The sequence below is a fragment of the Podarcis tiliguerta genome (genome assembly GCF_965153285.1).
Source record: "Podarcis tiliguerta genome assembly, chromosome: 1".
NCBI classification, from domain to species: Eukaryota; Metazoa; Chordata; class Lepidosauria; order Squamata; family Lacertidae; genus Podarcis; species Podarcis tiliguerta.
In genome coordinates, this window is record NC_139534.1 from 64961846 (window position 1) to 64984603 (window position 22758).

Sequence of the window (22758 nt, forward strand, 5' to 3'; positions counted from 1 at the left end):
TCTTTTTTGCTACTGCAGGTCAATTAACAATGATTGTGGGACAGGTGGGCTGTGGTAAGTCATCCCTCTTGCTAGGGATACTTGGGGAGATGCAGAAGGTATCTGGGAATGTAATCTGGAACAGGTAATTTTATTCATACTTTAAGTTACTGTGTAGTTTAAGCAAGGGATACAGACTTAACTTCAAAGCTATGTTATTGGTGCATGTGAATTAAATCACTGTTTTGGTGAAGACCAAACTATGTTTATACTGTATATTTTATATTGTGGTTAAGAACAGGCATAGGCAAACGCAGCCCTCCAAAAGTTTTGGGACCAGAACTCCCATCATCCCTGACCATTGGTCCTGTTAGCTAGGGATGATGGGAGTTGTAGTCCCAAAACATCTGGAGGGCCGAGTTTGCCTATGCCTGGTTAAGAACATCGGTTTTCCTTACTTACCTTTTCCATGTATATGCAACTGCAAACAGCCCCTAATTCTAAACATATATATTTGTAAGTAAACCCTACTGATTTCAGCCAAAGCACAAGAATACCGCTTTAAGTGCCTGGGGAATTGCCATATACAGAAACTACATATAAAGAAAGCAGAACTGTTGGCTTGAAATTATATTTACTATGCCTGTGCTGGTATGTTCTATGCAGAATCAACACTATCTTAAATCAAGAAATCAGTGTGGGTCTATTAATAATTGCCTCACAATTAATATTCATTTTGTCAGTACTTTTGTTAAAACATTCAGTTAATTTGAAAGAAAACACACTATGGAATCCAGCAGTTCACGTTGCAGTTTGTTTTCTCAGCTACATCTCCATTCCAGTGACCAAATCATATATCCTTATGGTGTTCCTTTTGATGACAGTTTGCAATAAATATAAATTTTATTATATAGATTTTGACGGTGTCTCTAAAATCATGTATGCATGAAACATACTGCTGTTATAATTTGTTCCTATCCACTGTGTAGCTATGACTATTATTAAGTTATACAATGGTAGCATCTTTCTAATACCTGTGTATGTCCTTCCCAAATCAGCAAGTGTAATTTACATAATTTATACATCCCAATGGCTTTTTGTTAGCTTTCCCCCCATTTTCAGTGAAAATCAGCAGAGTGGGTTGGTTGTTCCACCTAGTGGTCAAAAGGCAAGCTGCAACCTTTTGAGAGGCAGGCATCCAGTTCTGCTCCTGCCTTTGGTTGAAGTGCAGCCAGTCGCCATTGCTCTCGCTAATGGAGTAAAACTAAATTATTGATCATATTTATATGCAAATGCTATTTATTAAATGCTATTAAGCAATTACTCTCTGAGGAGCAGGAGGAGTTACAAAATGGAAAAGCATGCTTCTCAACACTGGTTGAAATAAATTTACAAGAGAGAAATTCTGTAACAGCGGGCATCAGGGGGATGACTTACCTGTATGGGTTCTTTGTGGTTAGGGTCCTATTAAAAAAAAATATGGTACCTACATCATTCTTCACCATGGAATCATAATTTCAATATACAGTATGCTGTTCTGGCATACTTAAATGTAGGTATTAGCAACCTAATTTCTCCATATGATGTCCATTGGTTGAAACCCGCACTAATAACTTTTAGACAAATCCTACTTTCAGCCTAGCATTTGCATTTTCAGTTTGCTGAATCACACTATATATCAAGCCCACCAAGAATTGGTATAACTCAACAACGTAAACTTTTAGGATTCATGAGGGTTCCTTCATGTACACCTTTAAGTCTTTAATGCAAGTATTATTCCACTGCAGCTCACATGAACATTTTGAAAGTACTAAATATAAGCTTCTCATAACCACCAAACATTCAAGAAAGATGGTGGCAAATCAAGCCATATGACTGGAGTCTTGCACTGGTTGATCATATTGCTCCAGGTTGACTGCTAAAATATTGTAAAGTGCCTGAAGTAAGATGCTGTTGACCTCAGTTTGAAGCAACTCTATGAAAAATATTTTGCAGCGTACATGCAAAGTAGAATGTCACCGTTAATCCTCCTGTAAGCAAACGGTTCAAAAGTACCTGTATGAACAATATTCTTTTTCCCCCCCTAATGATGCAGCATCCCTGACAGCGAGACAGGGGAAGATGTCAGGTATAGTAACACACATGATTCTTGCTCATCATGATATCCTAAATCTATTGTGTTGCAAAGAAACAAAGTACTGTACAGTTTGGCTTTACAGTATTAACTGCTTGAAATGATTCTTTATTAAACATTTCAGCTTTTACTTAATTTTTCTTACTCTCTTGACATTTCTTTTTTTTTTTTTCTTATTTACACATCCCATTTTATAGAACCAAATGAAATAAAAGAATCTGCTAGGCAGATGAACATGTGTTGGCATAGTTTTTACTTATTTATTTATTTTAATTATAACACTCCTTAGTCTTCTAGCCTAAAAGGCAAGATACCAAAAAGTAGACTTTGCTTTGACATAGCTCATCTGCTTCATGCTGAAGAGTGTTCGTGTACCACCTCTTGCAGAGATGGAAATAGATAATTACTTACTTCCCAGTTCCTGGGATTTTCGTCATGTCTATTAGTTTTCTTCCCTAGCTTATCCTAGTTATGAGATGATATCTAGATACTTTTGCTCAGCAAAACAGACAGTTTCAATATCTTCATACATAGTATCATAAACTGATGTGGATCAGATTTCCCCCCCACCTATAAACTAAAATACAAAAGAGTCGCATGTGAAACATGCTTAACATGGAGATTAATTCCAAAGCAGTGTGCATAGCATGGAAGCTTCAGAATATAACCTATATTAAAATTTATTGCAAGTTTTCAGCCAAAGATACAATTAAAAAACAAGGAGGAAGAAAGAAGAGGAGAAAAAGAAAAAGAAAACCATATATGTATATATAGTACCAAGCCCTCTATCACAATATCTTGGTCCTACAAGTTGCTTTCTGAAGAGAGGTTTTTTTCTTATCAACCAACATAAAAGTACCTGTACAACAAGGTGAACTATTATCCAAATGATTGCCAGAAGACTGTGTTATGTTTGATACAGTAGAGTGGGGCAAGTCAAATCACAGTCATAACAGAATAGGAAATGAAAATGTATAGATATATGCATGACATGCTGTAGTAAGTTTTGTGGTGTTGTTCCCCTGAGGTTGTATTTACCTAAATTTAAGACCTGCTTAGGAATAGATTGTTGTTATTATGTCCTGATATGTAAAACTACAGAATTCAAAGAGGGTGTACTTTCTTTTTCCCATGACTGCATCTATATATTATTTGTCAAGGTATATGTCATTTAGTTACTTCTCTTAATTTTAGAACTCAGGCATATCTAAAGTATTTGCGAAAGTGCATTAATACTCCCATTTTACAATATACTGTACCTTTTCCTGCAGCCCAGAAAGAGAAACAGCTGTTGACAGTGAAACCAGGTACTAGTTAATTATTCCTTCAGGGTCAATCCTGGGTTATGCATCACCCTATGATCCACATCCAGCCGTGGTGATCCTTCCAGGGTGCCATTTGGGGAGTTCTACAGCCTGTTACCCCCCCCCCCCCGGGGCATTTAGATAGACTCCTTTCTCCTGGATCCTTTTACAGGGGTATGCTGTTTCTTTGAGCTAGGATACAGTCCAATGCCTTTTGCACCATCTGAGACTGCCCCACCTTGCTTGTTCACCACCATACCTCTCATATCTGCAACCACCCAGTAGATGTCCAGCAGCCAAACCTCATTGCCCATCAGTGGTAGGTAGCTGCCATCAGGCCTGCAGAGATCCACATTACTGAACGTAATGCTACGGGGCTGAATTACCTGGCCCCCAGGTGAGACACTGTGTAGAACATTGCCTTGTTCACTTTCTTCTGGTCACGGTAGGCACCTATGAGCTCCAAGCCCACCTTGCCAGTGCGTTTTAGGATGTCCCCCATGCAGGGCCTCAAGTTCAGTGGTTGCTGTGAAAATGAGATCTATGCCCTTGCTGCTAACCAGGTCGTCCTTGCCTAGCTGAATCACCAGGGCACCTAGCAGTACACCATGTAGTACACCATGTGGTATAAGCCATGGCATCAGGCTAGCTAAATGTATGCCCCTCTGGGCTTATCAAGTAATATGGGCTCTGGCCTCTAGGCAAAGCTACTGACCCCAGAAAGTTGTTGTAGCATGCACAGGATCCTTTAAAAGTGCTGTTCAGATTTCAGCTCTTTTTTCCATGCACCAGAGGTGCAAATCTTGAATAAATTATTTGGGGTGGAGCAGGAAGGCCCCACACCCTTATAATCTGTCACACAGTGTGCACACACTATTTAAATGGCAATGCCCATCAGCTTTGGGGCCCCCTCAAATATTTTAGGAGGGGGGAGGGATCTCAGCCCCTAGGGGTTGGCTCCTATGCCAGGCACTAGTAAGAGCCATTTTTCTACCACAGTGAGGCTCCCCAGGGGGAATAAAACCCCAACCCCTAACCCAGCTCAAAAAACTTTGGCCTCTTTTCCAGGCCCAGCTGCCACCACAGGAGTCTTCAGCTGCTTTAGTGGCCAAAATATTATCTGGCTACTTATTAGACCTCTTCAGGAGCATCCTCACTCCCCGACATCTGTTGCCCACTGCACTGCCGAATGCAAGTGCACCCGGCTTACTTAGTATGGTGACGGATACAAGCTTCCTCTCTGAAAACAACTCAGAGCTCTTTCTGTAACAGAAAAAAATGCTGAAAAACCATGATGCAATAAAGTCCTTTCAACTGGGTCAGCCTTTCCCTGACCACTGGTCCTGCTAGTTAGGGATGATGGGAGTTGTAGTCCAACAACAGCTGGGGGACTCAAGGATGAGTTAGGTTAAACCTTTTTGACTAGGGTATCCTTCATATTTATAGGGCAATGTAATATTAATCTAAAGCCACTTACAACAGCTTTTGCTACCCCCAAAAAAAGATGCCTTTTGCAATACAAAAATCAGAAATTAAAGCTATTACAGTCGAACCTGACTGTAACCTTAAGCACAATAACATTTTACCAGAGACACATCTCTTGTGACAATATACCTTTTTTCAGGATACAGATGGAATATTAATTGATGTTTAAAATAAGACATTGATGACTACATTAATGAAGAATAATTTCCATGTCTGTTTCAGTAAAATAAAACAAAGTCCTTCTGTGGTTTTTTTGTTTGTTTGTTTCCAGGAAAAGAGAATCGGTGGCATATGCTTCCCAGAAACCATGGTTGCTAAATGCTACTGTAGAAGAAAATATCACTTTTGAAAGCCCTTTTAATACACAAAGGTTAGTGTACTTAAATGCCTTGTAAATGCAAATAATAGTAAGTCTATCTTACCACCCTTATAGTGAACATTTTTTATTGCTGTTGACAGTACTCCTCTCCTGGTTACAAGGTACAAATGTGGAATTGTTATGACAGAGGTGACAGTCTTTGAACTGTAATGATTTAAAACATTCAATTATATTGAGCAGTGATCCTTCCTTAAAAGTTCAGTATTGACTGCAGGTATAACACACCTTCTTGTCTGAGCACCAATCTAAGCATTACATCATCCACAAGGAAGCAACTGAAAAACATTTCCACATGGCAGATGTGTCACAAAAGTGATTCAATATGTGAAGCTGCTTTCTAAATGGCATGGTCCAATTGTGTGGGGAGACAGTTTGCCAGCATTATGTGAGGTGCAATCCATCTCTTGCCAGAAGTCTTTCCTCCAGAAAGCAGAGACCATTGTCCAAGAAACCAAACTTTTCCTGACTACATCACCTGTGCAGCCAGTGGTTTATTTTCAGTATTTTCCTTCTGGGCCACAGTGTTCAACAGGAAGGAGTGATGAGAGAAACACCTGTGCTCCAAGGCCCTTCAGCTTCCTACTCAAAGTCTCATAGTCCCTTGCTATATGTTGAAGGTTGTGTCTGGCAGCATGATTTGTACCCACATGAATCAGAAGGAAAGGGTTGCATTGTAGATGTATGTTTTAGATGTATCCACACTTCCACTTGCCTAGAAAGCACAAGTCCACATAGTTTTCCCCTTACCCCACTTCTTTCCCAGGAAAAGCCCACTCTTTAGCTCTTCATCAGAAGAAACAATAATCCACAGAAAACCAGATTGCCATTTACTCCTGTTGAGTGCTAAAGAGCCATTTTCCCTGGGGAAAAGCAGTGGGACAAGAGGATGTGTGGATAAGCCCTCCATCTCCTCAGAGGATTGATCCCAGCAACAGAACCAGGGAATGCTTCATTTATTTCTAACCTTTGGACTACCTGTAGTATAGTGCATTATTAGCTAAAATGGCATTTATTTGCCTGGAACAGAGTTCCCATTAGAACAATTAGTGCTTAGCAAACATGCATTTTCCAGCGTGTGACTTCTCCAGCTGATTAATTTTGCTCTTAAAAGCAGGTAAAATGTGCTTGTGAGGCAGTCTCTAGGTGAATTGACAATTACCAGTTCTGTTTCCACAGGTACAAAGCAGTAATTGATGCTTGCTCTCTTCAGCCTGATATTGACATACTTCCTCATGGAGACCAAACACAAGTTGGAGAAAGGGTTAGTGACCATATGCAATATGTTTGTTTGTTTTTTAATTAAGCACCCAAACTTGTCATGTGTTCTTGAAATTCTAACTGTTACTTGGCAAAACCAATTTGTAAAGCAAATTGATATTATTGGTTTGAAAGCTTTACATGTCTGAAACAATGTTAAAGTTTCATCTAACAAAGTGGGGGGTTTTCCAATCTGCAGTCACCACTCCTGATCTCACTGAAATATTGTATTTGAGGTGTATATTTACTGAATAAAATAAGAATTTTAGTAATCTAGCATGTATTAGTGAATGATATTTTTCAACATTCCAATTTAAGTAGGAACTAGCAAGATTTTCCTTAATATGACAGGCTATGTATAGAAATAAATGGTAGCTGCTGCTTTTATATGAGAAAGTAACAGGATTTCAGTTGGGGACAAAGTTGAATTGGGGTAAAACTTATTGGGTGTTCTGATAATCAAAGACAAAGCAGATGTTATTGGTTTGCTGGATCTCCTACATGAGATCCAGGCATCTAGTTGAAGGATGAGATAGAAGCAGAAGGGAAGCTGACACAGAACACAAGAAAACTAAGAATAGCTAAGGTGCAACATACAAGATTTGGGGGGGGAAAAGTCTTAGAAACACCAAGGATAATAAGACAGGAAGAATATAAAGCATTGCAAATGAGCTGCACAAACAAGGTTTCATCTTGTAGCAGTGTATGTTTTCAGAGATAACATTGTCAAAATCCAATGGGATAAAGTGTTGGATTTTCACACATGAGACAGATCCATATCTCATGGGATGAGAAACCTGTGACCCTCCATCTAGCATGACCAATTGTCAGGGATAATGGGAGTTGTGCCCCTGCAATATATGGAGTGCAATAGAATTCCCACCCCTGCTTTAAGTGTCTTAGTCAAGTCATTGTAGCACAGACTAGGGATGGGGCACTTGTGACTGATATGGTGTTTGACTCCAGCTCCTATCAACCCCAGCCAGCATGGTCAATGGTCAAGAATTATGGGAGTTCAGCAACATCTGGAGAGTTCCCTAAAAGTTCCCTAAACTGTTGCAGACATAGTTCCTCATATTGACTTCAGGAGCTGTAGTGAAAGTCATTGATGAAACACTTGTATTTTAAAAGTAATTTGTAAATTGTTAACAATAGGGTAAGTATTTTGAAGAATGAGAATGAAGATACAGTACTGGCTGCCTTGTTTAACAGCATTTGGTATTTCTGTCTATCTTTTTTCAAAGTCACTCCCATATGAAGATTTATTAAAGCAAAATTTGAGCTATGATGCTTCAGAACTGATTATATAGCCTTTCAAACTGAATTGTTTTGTCTTTTATTCCAGGGCATTAATCTTTCTGGAGGTCAACGCCAGCGGATCAGTGTGGCAAGAGCTCTCTACCAACACACAAATGTTGTATTCCTGGTAAGTTGGCCATAACTAAATCCACTCTCTAAACTGAGGCTTGCAAAATTCTGTTGTACTGCCCTCATATAGCCATCCACCTGCACAATGCTAATATTATATTAATTAATATTCAAGATACAGTGATATGACACCATGGAAATGAGACCATTATAAGTATTCCAGAATGGTTGAGGGGCTAGGTTTTAGCATCTTTTTGCTCAGAAGCTATGAACAATTTTGAAAAAAAGGAATTCTTGTGAATTTATTTTACATTATTTTATTGCACATCTATAAAGTTTTGTTTTCATTCATATAGTAGGATTCATATGGAAGGTTCCACCTTTCCTGGAAGGTCATAAAAAATATGACAAAACAAAAGCTACTTCTCCTGCAAAAGTAACAGTGCACCATTACTGAGGAAATATCTAAGTATATATTTTGTCTTGGTTAGGATGATCCTTTTTCTGCACTGGATATTCACTTGAGTGACCACCTCATGCAAGAAGGAATCCTGAATATGCTAAGAAATGACAAGAGGACTGTTGTTCTGGTTACCCACAAACTACAATATCTGCCCCATGCTGATTGGGTGATGAAGCTTTCTTTGAATATAGAAGAAAAAAGTGATTTGCTAATATTCACAACCTGCTTGTATATGTTTGCATGCCTGGTTCAACAAAATATAAGCACTCTTAAACAAAACTGACTTCAATGAAATGGGTATTTTATTATCCATCTGCTTGGGTGCTGTCCTAACATCTTTACAGCCCTGGTTAAATATTTATATTTTGTGACTTTGCACTGCCATAGCCCTTGGCAACCCCATCATAGGTAATGTAACAGCAAGTCCTGGAACCAATTCACACTTTACTTCAGGAGTGGGGAACCTGTGGCCCTCCAGAGGTTGCTGAATCATTCACTGAATCATTGCAATCATTCCTCTCCATTCATCATGCTTGCTGGAACTGGTGGGGAGTTGAAGTCCAATGGCCATTAAATATGGGAGCAGAACTTGGGAATGGATTCTATCTCCCTATATTGCTTGTGATTTAGACATTTCATTTACTTCCAGGGTGTTCAAGCAAGCAGCTTCTTGGTGTGCTTGCAGGTGTCATAGATAATTTTTAGGTAATATTGTATATAAAGGTAAAGGTAAAGGTACCCCTGCCCGTACAGGCCAGTCGTGTCCGACTCTGGGGTTGTGCGCCCATCTCGCTTAAGAGGCCGGGGGCTAGCGCTGTCCGGAGACACTTCCGGGTCACGTGGCCAGCGTGACGAAGCTGCTCTGGCGAGCCAGCACCCGCGCAGCACACGGAAATGCCATTTACCTTCCTGCCAGAGTGGTACCTATTTATCTACTTGCACTTAAGAGTGCTTTCGAACTGCTAGGGGGCAGGAGCTGGGACCGAATGATGGGAGCTCACCCCGCCGCAGGGATTCGAACCGCCGACCATACGATTGGCAAGTCCTAGGCGCTGAGGTTTTACCCAATAATATTGTATGTACCTTATGACAAAGATAAAATGGACCATTGTCAGTGGCATTTAGGTTCGTCCATAAAAATGCCAAAAGATTAAGTATGTAAGTAGACCCAAAAGAAAGGAACTAAGCACAATTTGAAAGACAGCTCCTTTTAAAGCACCACGATAGACTTTCTTAAAAAAAGAGTGGCATTGCACACTCAAAACAAGTTCACCTATTAGAATAAAAAAATTTAACACATAGCTTCATTCTGCTTGTCATTCACAAGTTATGTGAAGTTTAAAACTATCTTTGGATGAGGGAGAACAAGCCCTCCTTTAAGCAAGTAAAATAAATATATAATCAAAAAAAGAAAGAAACTTAGCAGGAATTAAATACGAGTTAAAAAACATGTATACTAATTAAAGCAGCTTTCAATGTGTGGTTTTTTGTTTTTGTTTTTAAAGAACAGACTTTGTTGACAAGCTGTATCTTAAATTGTTTCAGATTATTGCAATGAAAGATGGTACCATTCAAAGAGAAGGCACTCTCAAAGATATTCAGAAATCAGAATCCGAGCTCTTTGAACACTGGAAAACACTCATGAATCGACAGGACCAAGATCTGGAGAAGGCCAGTTTTGTTTTTCTTTAGGTTTACATTACCTGAAGCATTTGTAGTTCAAAAATATGGAATGATAAATGAAATTCAAATGAATAGCAGGACAGTCCAGAATCCAGCAGGGAAGAACAAAGTGGGGGATCCATCCCATTTGTGCCAACCGGGATGGCAGTTAGAGATGGGGCAGTTGTTTTGTCTTCCTTCCTGTGCCAGCTCCAGGCTGGGGGTGCAGAAGGGTCCAGATCGGAACCTTCTCCGACAAATGGACTAGCTTTGAATCAAATAGATCCATCACTAGCCTTGCCTGTTTTGAAGCCATACACCAGCTACCACCAGCAGAAACACTGCCAGACAGAAGCTAAGTTCACATTAGTAATTTTCCCCTGCTGTGTTTCAAGCCACAGTTGCACAGTGTTGTTCACATCAGAGAAAGGTTGGGAATGCATTCCCCTGGTGTGTGTGATCTTTTTGGTGTGCATCTCCAGAACACAGCACCCCCCAAAAAGCCCCTCCTATTCATTAAGCTGCCATCTGCACATAATGTGCTGACCTGCATATGTGAGATGACTTACTCTACATCTAGTTTTCTAGTCAGATTGAAGCTAGTTTGAGAAAAAACACATCAAGCAGCAGTTTTTGTCAAGAAACTACAGGATTGATATGGATTGTGGCAGCATCATGTGCATGCAGCCTCAGAAACTAGTAATGGGAGGACACTTGGTATCAAGTAAGCGGTAATCACCTTGCCAACAAAGGTTCGTATAATTAAAGCCATGGTTTTCCCAGTAGTGATGTATGAGAGTGAGAGCTGGACCATAAAGAAGGCTGATCGCCGAAGAATTGATGCTTTTGAATTATGGTGCTGGAGGAGACTCTTGAGAGTCCCATGGACTGCAAGAAGATCAAACCTCTCCATTCTGAAGGAAATCAGCCCTGAGTGCTCACTGGAAGGACAGAACCTGAAGCTGAGGCTCCAATACTTTGGCCACCTCATGAGAAGAGAAGACTCCTTGGAAAAGACCCCGATGTTGGGAAAGATTGAGGGCACAAGGAGAAGGGGACAACAGAGGACGAGATGGTTGGACAGTGTTATCAAAGCTATGAACATGAGTTTGACCAAACTGTGGGAGGCAGTGGAAGACAGGAGTGCCTGGCGTGCTCTCGTCCATGGGGTCATGAAGAGTCGGACACAACTAAATGACTAAACAACAACAACAACAACAACAACAACAAGCGGTAATCTGAACATACCCAGAGATAGCTTCTCATTCACCTGCAGGTGCAACAGGGGCCTCTGCAGAGATGAAGTCCCCATGCTCACCTGTCTGCAGCAGCAGAGGCCACCAGAATGTGGAAGAGGGCTGCCTTTCCTGTTCCTAACCACCTCTAGTGTCACATATCAGGAATTATACAATGATACTTCATCACTCAGTTTGGCAAGGGAGGTGTTATTCTTCTGTATGGTCTGTATCTGAAACCACGTTTGACTCAATCTTCCCAAAGAGATGTTCTTGCATAAGAAAACTGGAATTTGACCATAGTAAATAAAAGTAAGGTCATAACATACGAAGAAGAAGAAATTGGTTGACTTAGGATGCAATCCAAACCATGGCCTTGGACTAGAGCTTAACAGAGTGGTAGGACCTCAGCCCTGCAGCTGACACCAGGCAAGGTGGAAGGCAGCAGGAGGGAAATTGCTGCAAAAACCTGGGAGTGGCAAAAGAATTGAGCCCAAAATGAGCCTGATGCCATCATGTAATGCAGTGGAACCAGCTTGGGAATCAGTGGGTCCTGGGCAGCCCCTCCCCTCCCCTGCAATACCCCATTTCAAAGTATTATGTGGACTGCTGCCAGGACACCACCCTTTTGAGATAACACCCTTTCAGGACACCTCTGTCCCATCCATAAAAGCACACTAGCACAATGGGGGTTTGCTCTGCAGTGTCCCGTATTATGTTTACATATTGGGAAAGATGTTTAAAATGTGAATACTGAATAGAAGCAGGACGATCAGAGGTGTGGTGCCAACAGGCCTTTGTAGTTGATTATTTTTTTAATTAATCAGTTGCCTGAAGTAACTATCCCTATTAGCTAGAACTCTCTCTTTCCTACTCAGTACATTATCTCTCATTTGTGAATTATGCTCACCCTCTTGGCCATAGCTAGGTATAATCTGATTGTTGTTGAACTTAGCTGTGATGCTACGAACCCTGGTGTTGAAATGCATATCCTGATCTCTTAATCTTAGTTAATGGCTGAGCTGCCATTATGTCTGCTTCACCCTCAAGTGATAGATGGCATTGGCTATCTTGAGAGCCTGGTGTGTGTATATACGCCTAAGGGATTCCTAATTCATGACAGTTAAATGCATTTCACTCGCTTCATTTCTAACAGCAGATTGATTTGAAAATATAATTGTTTGGAAACAAAACCTTTAAAAACAAAAAACCTGCACACTCAGTGTCACTTGTTTCTCCTGCTTTTAGGAGACCTTAATCGAACGAAAAGCTGTGTTAGACAGGACAAACCTCCAAAGGACAAAGAATTCTCGAGAAACTCTTCTCCAAGATGAAGAAGAGGATGAAGGTGAAGTTGTATTCCAAACAGGACTTTTCTGAATAATTTTTGTCATTCTGTCCTTGACAGTAGTTCACAACGCCAATAAAGTATTTTTTTAACTGCTGATGTACAAGTCAAAGGTATTCTTTGTTTGCTAGCACAAGTTTAATAGGAGATTCTTGTTTCAGCAGAACTAATTTTAACTGCACGTTAGAGCCATAATTGAACATTCATGCACATGTAGGTATTTATTTCATTGTGAAAGACTTCAGAAGTAATACAAGGGTCACTTTTTTTGTGGACTGCTAAGATTGGATTACTCCATGCATCTATAAATCATGGTGTCCCGAGAAAATTCTGAAGATCTGTTAAATAATTTAAACACTCTTTAAAAGTGAGAGTAATGTGAGAATAATGAATGGCTAGTCAACAGACCTACTATTTTACTTATTTTTTTGTAGAGCTTTTATTTTCTGTCATAGAATTCTTAAGCCACCACATTATGTAAAAGTGGTTTATTCTTGAAAGAAGGAGCCACTGGAATCAGTGTAGATGCGCTAAAATATCCTCTCTTTAGATTTGTATCAGTGCTTTAGTCTGTTTGCATTTACATTCTCTTTTGTATACATTGGAATATACGCACAAAACACCTGAAAATATCTACATAATATTTTGAGGTTTTCAGTTCATGTGTCTACTCATCCCACCTACCATGCATAGAGCAAAATGGACAAACTGGAAGAAAACTGCAATCTGTTACCTACTTGCTTGCTAGTAAGCCCCCTTGAACGTGGGCCTTGTTGTGAATAAAAATGCAAAGATTAAACATGTTAGATCACCTCTGGAAGAAGTTTAGCCCTCTATATGCTGTTGGACTACATTACCCTTGAGCATCAGGGCTAGGTCAGCCATTAGCCAGTGCTGCTGCTCCGGCAGCAGCAGGGCAGACGATGATGGCAAGGTAGTACTTCCCATTTTGCCTCAAGTGGAGAAATGAGACATGCTGCCCCTGTGGAGCATTGACCATGCTGGTTGTGGCTGATGGGAATTATTCTAGCAACTTCCTGAAGGCCGCAAGTTAGCTACTTGTGGTCTATGGGCAAGAAAAGCTAGTCCTGTTTTTCCAGGACTTAACGTATTGTTAGCACTACATAAAGATGAGGGGGAGAAAGGTTATTTTACAGTACAATATTCCTTTACAGATGAAATTCCAGAAAGTGATGATGACGACAATCTATCTTCTGTCCTTCACCAAAGAGCAAAGATGCCTTGGCGAGCATGTGGGAAATACCTTAGCTCAGCAGGATTCCTCCTCTTGCCTTTGCTGGTTCTTTCACAACTCCTAAAGCATTCTGTTATGGTGTCCATTGACTTCTGGCTGGCCCAGTGGACATATGATGCTATTGCTTTCAAGGTGGGACCCACAGAGAACTGCTCTGTTTGTGAGGTATGGTGCCTTCTAAGATCCCAACACCGATCTCTTGATGCAAAGTAATATCTTCCTAGTTTTCTACTCAGGTATATACTATACAAAAGTCATATGCTCTCTGAAGTTGTTTAAATTTCAAGTGGTCCTTGAAAATAGCATGAATAGAGAGTATTACTATGTTTTGTTTTGCTTTCTGGGATGTAGCATTCTAGCTACTGCAAATTGTTTAAAAAGAAGTATTTTATGCATTTGCAGTACTGTTGCAATGCAGTCTTCAACCATTTTACTAGGGAGTAAATCCCATTGAATTCAATGGGATTTCCTTCTGAGTGACATTTTAGGATTGCATTATGTATCTATAAAAGCACATATTTTGTCATGCGAACAAGATAGCACAAGTATTTTGAACACGGAATGTGGATATATAGGGCTGCCACCAAACATGGTATCTCAGTGTTTGTACTCACAATTTTCTGTAAACATCTATTGAAATTCTTTCATGGCATGACCTCATGATGTGAGTTCCCCTCCTGCAGCCCTACATCACTATTAATCATAATTAACTCATCAGAAGAGTTAAGAATTGAAGCAACCATTACAATTATATTTTCTAAAACTCTTTCATTTTCCTGTACAACCATTATTCTCAACTAAAGAATTATATCTTATGTAAATTGCAATGGCATGGAAACTCTGTATTAATAAAAAAGACAGAATCGATTCAAAGAAGATCAACATAATTAAGTTACTTGTTTCAAGGAGGGATTAATTGTTCATGTGAGTCAGATGTGATGCTGGCATTAATTAATAAAAAAATGAGATTGAATCATTTCTGGCAATTTGTGTTTTATAAGTAAGCAATCTATTTTATTTAAACTCTTAGGGTGATAGCCAAACTCTGCACAAGCAGACTTCTACTTGTGCAATTGAACCTCCTCATCCTCCTTCTCCCCACTGTGCCCCCAATCTGCTCTAAAAGATCCCCAGTGCTCCAGAGGAGACTTGTGGGGGCATAGCAGACAGCAGTGGAGAGGAGAAGAAAAGGCTGTCTCCTTGCAGAAGCAGAAGTCCATTCCATTGATGGACTGACATAGTCTGCTCTTCTGCACAGTGGTTGAGGATAAGTAACAACTAGATGTGCATACTAGCCCATTTCTGCTATAGTCATTGTATTTTAAATGTTTAATTTCAAGCATTGCCAAATTATATATCTGTATCTTAGCAAACCTAAAGTCTAAGTGCTGAATGCTTTATTTTCATAAATATCAAGAGAGACTGAAGTAAGTACCGTAGCTATGTAGACAGGTAAATGGGAAAATACCCTACAGTTATTAATCCTGCAATTCTGACAAGTTTTGTGTTTTTTGTTTCACCATTTTTCTTCTCTGTCCTCTCTTTTAGGAATCCAAGTTTAATCATTCTCCTTATACAAGAATATTCAGCATTCTCTGTTGCCTTGGAATTATATTATGTCTTGTAACATCAATAGCAGTAGAATGGACTGGTTTAAGAGTTGCCAAGAAACTACATTGTTTTCTGCTGAATAAAATTATTTTGGCCCCAATGAGGTATTCTACTATCATGAAATTCAAAGATAATGTTGTGATAACAGTGATTAATAATTGTTGTTTGTTTTGTTTTTGGTGCACCCAAAGATCCCAAGGGCGAACTGCAGTAGCCTAGAGTTTCTTGTCCAAAAGGCTTTTACTAAGCAAACAAAAACCTTGATAGACCATATGAATGGCCTTCTCAGCATCCTATTCTAACCCAGAGTTCCCATCCATTATTTCCAGTTTAATCCAATATACCATAATCCTATCCTAATCCATAGTTCATAACCCTAAAGATCAGTACATCTTCATCCAGTCCCACAACAATCACTCAATAATAATAATAATAATATATCCCCATGCAAGTAGATAAATAGGTACCGCTCCGGCGGGAAGGTAAATGGCGTTTCCGTGCGCTGCTCTGGTTTGCCAGAAGCGGCCAAGAAAGCGAGATGAGCACCGCAACCCCAGAGTCGGTCACGACTGGACCTAATGGTCAGGGGTCCCTTTACCTTTACCTTTATCTCAATCCAACTACATATTACACTGCACAAATGTATTACTGTCCTATCATAGTATCATAAAATTATGGCACTGGAAGGAAGCAAAATGCTAAAAAAAGATCAGTCACTCCAGTCCCCTACACATGCTATTCATATAATTGTTAGGAGGAGAGAGCTCTAGGTGTATTGTAAGAGATGTCCCTCTAACAATTATAATTTGCCATAGTTGTCTTGTCCAATCTATGTCCAGTCAGTGGTTCATGCTCTCAGGGTGGGGCTTTGACATACAAGTGCCCTCAACAGAGTGAGCTCCAAAACTAAGTAGGGCTAGGCTAATGCATTTTGAAATAAATGAAGTGATAGATATTTCCACAGAGATAGCCAATGTGATGCACTCCAATTGTCAGGGGTGATGAGAATTGTAGTCCAGCAACAACTAGAGGCCACCACACTGTCTACCCCATCTTACCATCTTTAGGGAGGGGGGGCACCATAACAAGATTTGAAGTAATACACATTAGCATCTAAAGAGGGAGTAAGAGCATTAACTCTGGAACCTAACATTAGATCCAAGGGTTAATGATCTTACTCCCTCTTTAGATGCTAATGTGTAGTAGCATCTAAAGTCCCACTGAGTCCATTACTTATTCCTGCTGCAACAATCTTCCCATTGACCCTCTCAACAGTCTCCCAATGGACACTGTGGTATTCCGTTCCTTTAAATCTATTCTACTTTGAAGAGTAGTCTAATGTTTCACTCTTCAGTTCAGAAAAATAGAGCGTACCATGGCTGTTTGATTACTGCGAGTTTATTTGGGATTGGTTTTAAACTCCTGAGACCTTTTATATCTCAAACAACATATTAAAAGGGATTTTTACTGAACAGATACGCAGATATACAGTTAATATCAGAATATATTCTTGTTTAGATGAGTAAATAACATTTCCTTTCTTTCCAAACCCAATAAATGTTTGGCCATCATTTATGTTATGTTAACAAGTCAATGACGAATTTCCCGTCAAATTCATCTTTACCATCCTCATGGAATACGGTGCCTTTTTACAGACCTCAAAGAGGGAATTGCATCACAGAAATCACTAGAGGCCTGATTAGGGTTTTGATTTCTAATTGTAAGGGAACAGAGCGTGAATAATGAGGAAGAGGCAATTTTTTCTTTGTTTAGTATATTTAATATTTTGTGTTCCTGTTTATACTTAATGAAGAGATAACTGATTTGACGGGATGTAGCATAAAATGTGGAAAGTAAATGAAATGCTCCCATTCTAGACTATTATGCCTTCTCCCCAACATGCTGTATTTTTAGATGAAGGGAGAATTCAGACGTGCAATTTCCCACCTGCAATCTGAAGTCATATAATCCTCCCATGTGCTTTCTTCTGAATTTGTGGATGGAGTCTTAGAACCATCATACCTTATCATTTAATAAAACATTAATATCACGCTAAGCTTACACTTTTCCACTTTTTGCTATTCATTTGACCTCCAAATAATTTGTTACTTGTATGCAATTCTTTGTATCTTTGAACAGAAAACTCTCAGTTTAATTGTATCATTCAATTTGTGCAATGAATTGAATCTGATGAGTGATTCATACTTCTATAATATGTGTATATATTTGATAGTAGTTTAATTATCAGGAATTATATAAAGTTTATTTGATAACACAAAATTCTCTCATTCCCCAGTGTTGAACAGAGTTATGTGGAGTTCGGTATTGTTCATAATCCAGAAATAACTGAAATAGACATTAAATCAGTTTTTAAATTTCTTTCAATGTCAAACTTGGTGGTCTCAATTGCCTATTACAGGTTTTTTGAAACAACACCCCTGGGAAGTATCTTGAACAGATTTTCAGCCGATTGTAACACTATTGACCAGGTAGGCACACTAAACAAAATAGTCACTAAAAGTAAATTCTGATTTCTTCCAGTCACATTCAGTGCAAAATATAATCTAAATGCAAACTATATTTGGACTATAGTTGAACAATATGAATAATGTTGCTATGGAATGATATTGAAGTATTTTATACATTGTAGCAATGCTGTCAGAACGTTTTATGTAACTAATATAAATTTCCATGAGGAAATCCTTTAGAATAAATAAAAAAGGAGAACATCTCATTACAATATAATATAATTTGATACTAAAAATAAATAAAAAGCCTATCATACCTTCAGGGTCTGAAGAGCTACATCAAAGTACCTTGGCTAAAACTGTGGCTGTCTTTTTTTTTTTTTTTTTTTTGCATCAGCCCATTTCCGTTAGCTTGACAATGACTGGCTTCAGAGGGAACACAAAACCATGGTTTGTGCTAAACTAAGAACCCACACTGTAGCATGAGCTTCCAGGTGTCCAGCAGACAAGCCCTGCTTTTGTTTCCCATCTGCTCAGGACTCCGCTTCAAAAATCACTCCTGCATTCATGGTGAAGCAGCCACAATGGCCCTAACTGTGGCCTGTCAGTTGTCTGTTATTTCAGATATAATAATATGCGAATTCCAGTTTATTCTAATTTCAAACCGCATTTCCAGTCCCTGGTTTGTTCCCCCCGCAAAAAAAAAAAAAAAAAAAAAACAAAGCATGGTTATCTGGCAGGTTTCATATTACATTATTTCATATTACATCTGAATCCAGACAATATGTTGCTTACTTGCTTTATACTGAACTGTGCCTCGAACTTCTGCAGGACTTGCTTTCCCATATGCATGACTCTATTCACCACACTAAGTACCATTGCCCTCATGCAAATTTAACTCAGAAACTGCAACATGTTTATGATCATATTTCACTGTAGGAATAACTTCCCAATATTTCTCTTAAGCAGTTTATCACAAATTTAGAAGTAACAGGCTTCAGTGGCAGCCCTAACTTTGTTCAACCCAGGAATACTGAATGTAGACACAGCAATAATTAATGGCTTATTCATATTGAAATAAGAATGACGTTCAATTTTTGAATTTCCTAATAGGCTTTCAGGAGATTCCCAATTGGCAACCCAGTCCTGTGCTATTAATTGTGCTATTAATTGTTTAAAAATTCATGCAGACTAGTTTCTGCCTGAGCAATGAAGCTATACAAAGTCTCACCAAAATCCTACAGTCTTTTTACTGAATATTATAATTATTATAATTATTAAATATTTATTGAATTTTTAAAAACCAAGTATCAAACACAAATCTAAAATTAATTATTCAGCACCATACATGGCCTTGTTTTGAAAGAAGGAAGAAAGAGCAAAAGGAACTGTTGATTTCATGGTAGCATTGATTTATTTTCATTGCACTTAATATTTATTGATTTATTCTGTGTGTTTATTTCCTTAGCACATTCCCGCCACCCTGGAGTGCTTGAGCCGTTCTACCCTGCTCTGTTTATCTGCTCTTGCTGTGATTTCGTATGTTACACCTGTGTTTCTCATAGCTCTGGTTCCTCTTGCTGTCATATGCTATTTCATCCAGAAATACTTTAGAGTAGCATCAAGGTAAGCAATTCACAAGTATGTCACAGTGTATGAAAAATGGCTTGTTTATATGTAGGTATATGTATTTATGTATATATGAGTCTATGTAGAAGTACAAATGGAAAAGATGGCACATCTAGCCCATGTCTGAATTAATGATTATCATCTTGCTTTTCCTGGTAGCTCCTGCCTTATTTTTACTCTTTAGAACAGGTACCATTTTAGGCTTAGACTCCCAGTTTGTTTCCTGGTTAGACTTCTGCATTTTAACAGTTGCATTAACAATAAAATACCCATTAAATAAAGCTTAATTTCTTATTGGGGGGGAAACTGACTGCTTTTTAAAAATAAAACATTGTTTTCAGGGATCTGCAGCAATTGGATGACAGTACCCAGCTCCCATTACTTTCTCATTTTTCAGAGACTGTGGAAGGTCTAACAACTATACGAGCATTCAGGTATTTGTTTTATTTTTAAGTTGTAAGGGTTTTCCAAAACTGCAAGGAATTTTGTAGTTATATACTGAATAAACTGCCTCACTCTATTTATGTATGAAGAATTTGGTAACTATAGATAACCACAACAAGCCCCATAAGACTCTAAATAATAGTGTCACTATTTATATTACCATAGTGCTTAAAAGGTACATTATAGAAATGGGTAATATATTTAAGTGCCCGAGTGTAGTCTTCCTCTAGTACCTTTAAGGGCACCTTCAACATGGGTGAGCATATATTAATCCATTGCACATCTAAACCCGAACTTCAAGTATGCCCATCACATCATTCCACACTATTCCCCTGGTGCAGCGACCATGGCGCAATGGCGGAGCACCTGCTTTGTACGTAATAGGTCCCAGCTGCAGCACTGGTATCTGCAGGTAGAAACCATAAAGTAGCAGGGGATGGGAAAAACCTCTCTCTGCCTGGAGAGCTGCTGCAAGTCACAATGGACAGTGCTTTGCCCTGTCCTATGCTCAGCAGTCTTGTTCCCATATCTTGGCACAAAAAGAATTGATGGAGAATATGAGCAGGGGGAGCTGTGTGCCACATGGCTCTAGTTTGGAATAAGGGTTGGGGAAGTTGTGCAGACTCTTCCCTAAGCAACTCCTGCCACCTCTGTCCTTTTCAGTGCCAAAACTAAATGGCACAAACTGTCTGTGTCAGTGAATTGCACAAACACTGCTCATCGCAGCATTTTTTTGGAAATTATAAAGTTTAGGTCTGGGGTGGAAACCCTCAGACAAGCCTCTCTGTTTAGCCCTTGGGACACTTCCCAGGCAACACTCCTCACCACTCTGCTCTATTTTTGCTTGAATGTGTCCTTGAAGTATGACAATGCCTCTTGCATGCCTGGATAGAGACTGGAGAGAGGTGTTTGTGGGCAGACAGAAACCACTGACATTCGCATGGCTCCAATGCAGCCTACTATCCCAAGAGTCACATCCAATGCTCTGCGTACAGATAGTTCCACTGTAGATTGCTCTGCCCATTGTCTGCCCATGGCTGTCATGTGACCTCCATAGGTTGACCATGATAGCATGTCACCTTCAGGCTGAAAAAGGTTCCCCATCCTGGCTTAGGAAAAGCAGTCCCAATTAGCACGTCAAGATCACTGGTTGTGGAATGTGTTTCCTCTTCTCCCATCTGCAAGCCTTGGTGCCCCAATGCTATAGCAACAAGTAGGCATAAAATGGGAAAGAGCCAAATTAGACATGAAGCAGTACGTTTCCATTTGTTTCAATTTGCACAAGGACACCATCTTACAGTATTTGTGTTGACTTGCACTGTGCCATCATAGCCTGCTAGCTATTTTAAGTTAGAGAGGCTGGGTAGACCATAAGCAGCAAAATTAGTTCTATTTATATTTTAATTACTATGATTATCATATATTAGTTAGGCTTCTAGAATCAGTTCCTGCTAATTGGCATTCTATACCACTGGGAAAATTAAGTAAACCATGTTCCATTATGTATTTAACTCATAACTTGTGATATATATATATTCCAACTTTCTCCAGTTGAGAAAATAAAAATGTCCTTGTACAGGACATTGTAACCATTAGCATGAACAAAACTTCCTTTAATATTGTCTATAGAAGACAAGCTGACACCTTGAAATTGCTGCCTGGCAGCACAAGCTCAGAATTTAGGCAGGCAAATTGAATTCAAAATAATTGATATACCTCTGACCCAGACAGAAACGAGCATTTACCAGCTCCTGTGTTTTATTTATTGTCAAGCTATTTCATGTGCTATATTTAGGCACTTCGTTTCAGCTGCCTTACATGCAGCAGAAGTGACATTTGGATTCTAATCTCTCAGCAAAGTATTCAGATCTTGAGTTTCTAAAATTAGCTCTGAAACAGAACTAAATTAAAGAGCTAGATAGCAAATCCTTGTTCTTCTTGACCCTCATGGCAGGTATTTTCAATTTGATCAAAATAGGCAAGGGGGAAAATGATTATATAATGGCAAATAAATCTTCATAAACTATATTTTTATAAACCACTATGTCTATATATTATTGCTGCTCTACTTTATCTAAATTATTCACCATATGTAAATATAGCACCTATTTGCTTATATCTGTGTAATAGTTCAGTAGCAGAGAATTAGAATTTAAATTAATGAACTCACTGTCACAAGTGTAATCTTTTGAACTACTGACAATATTTTGAAAACTTTCAACACACAGTCTTAAAATTTTGTTGTTCTTTGAATTCCCTGTTCTAATCCTCCTTCTAATTGCTGGCATGACTATAAATGAAAAGGCCGTTATTACTTATATTTATTCATATAAGATCCACTGCTAGTTCCACAATTCCTTTCAAAAGAATCCCTTATTTTGCATATGCAAGCCATAAAATATACCTTGCTATTATGAATGGACATTCACACTAACATCTGGGTGTCTCTCATTTCTCTTTTATAAAGGTATGAATCCCGATTTAAACAGAAGCTTCTTGAATATACAGATTCCAACAACATCGCTTCCCTTTTCCTTACAGCTGCCAATCGTTGGCTGGAAGTTCGGATGGCAAGTACATTGTCTGTCATTAAGTTTATATCAATGGCAATAGATGGTTTGCTTTATCATGGGAATTGCTTAGGATTGCCAGTTTTTCTCTGGTAAAGGCTCCTGTGTCTTTAACAGTTGCATAACAACCAAATTCTCAGTTGCTAAAGCTCAATAGGCGAAGCTTT

At 39.0% G+C, this 22758-nt stretch overlaps 1 protein-coding gene across 9 annotated transcripts in view; it reads left to right on the forward strand.

Moving 5' to 3' along the window:
• Positions 1-22758, forward strand: part of ABCC8 (ATP binding cassette subfamily C member 8) — a 64310-nt gene that overhangs the window by 30825 nt on the left and 10727 nt on the right. For 8 of the 9 annotated variants that reach the window (XM_083455288.1, XM_083455283.1, XM_083455289.1 and 5 more), the window contains 15 exons: positions 19-124; positions 2075-2107; positions 3385-3420; positions 5174-5272; positions 6458-6542; positions 7884-7964; positions 8398-8535; positions 9915-10040; positions 12515-12614; positions 13790-14034; positions 15418-15584; positions 17900-17969; positions 19417-19574; positions 19919-20011; positions 22489-22591. In XM_083455288.1, coding sequence (XP_083311414.1) covers positions 19-124; positions 2075-2107; positions 3385-3420; positions 5174-5272; positions 6458-6542; positions 7884-7964; positions 8398-8535; positions 9915-10040; positions 12515-12614; positions 13790-14034; positions 15418-15584; positions 17900-17969; positions 19417-19574; positions 19919-20011; positions 22489-22591 — 1640 coding nt within the window. The remainder of the gene's footprint in view (positions 1-18; positions 125-2074; positions 2108-3384; positions 3421-5173; positions 5273-6457; positions 6543-7883; positions 7965-8397; positions 8536-9914; positions 10041-12514; positions 12615-13789; positions 14035-15417; positions 15585-17899; positions 17970-19416; positions 19575-19918; positions 20012-22488; positions 22592-22758) is intronic. The other variant, XM_083455285.1, reaches the window with a different exon arrangement.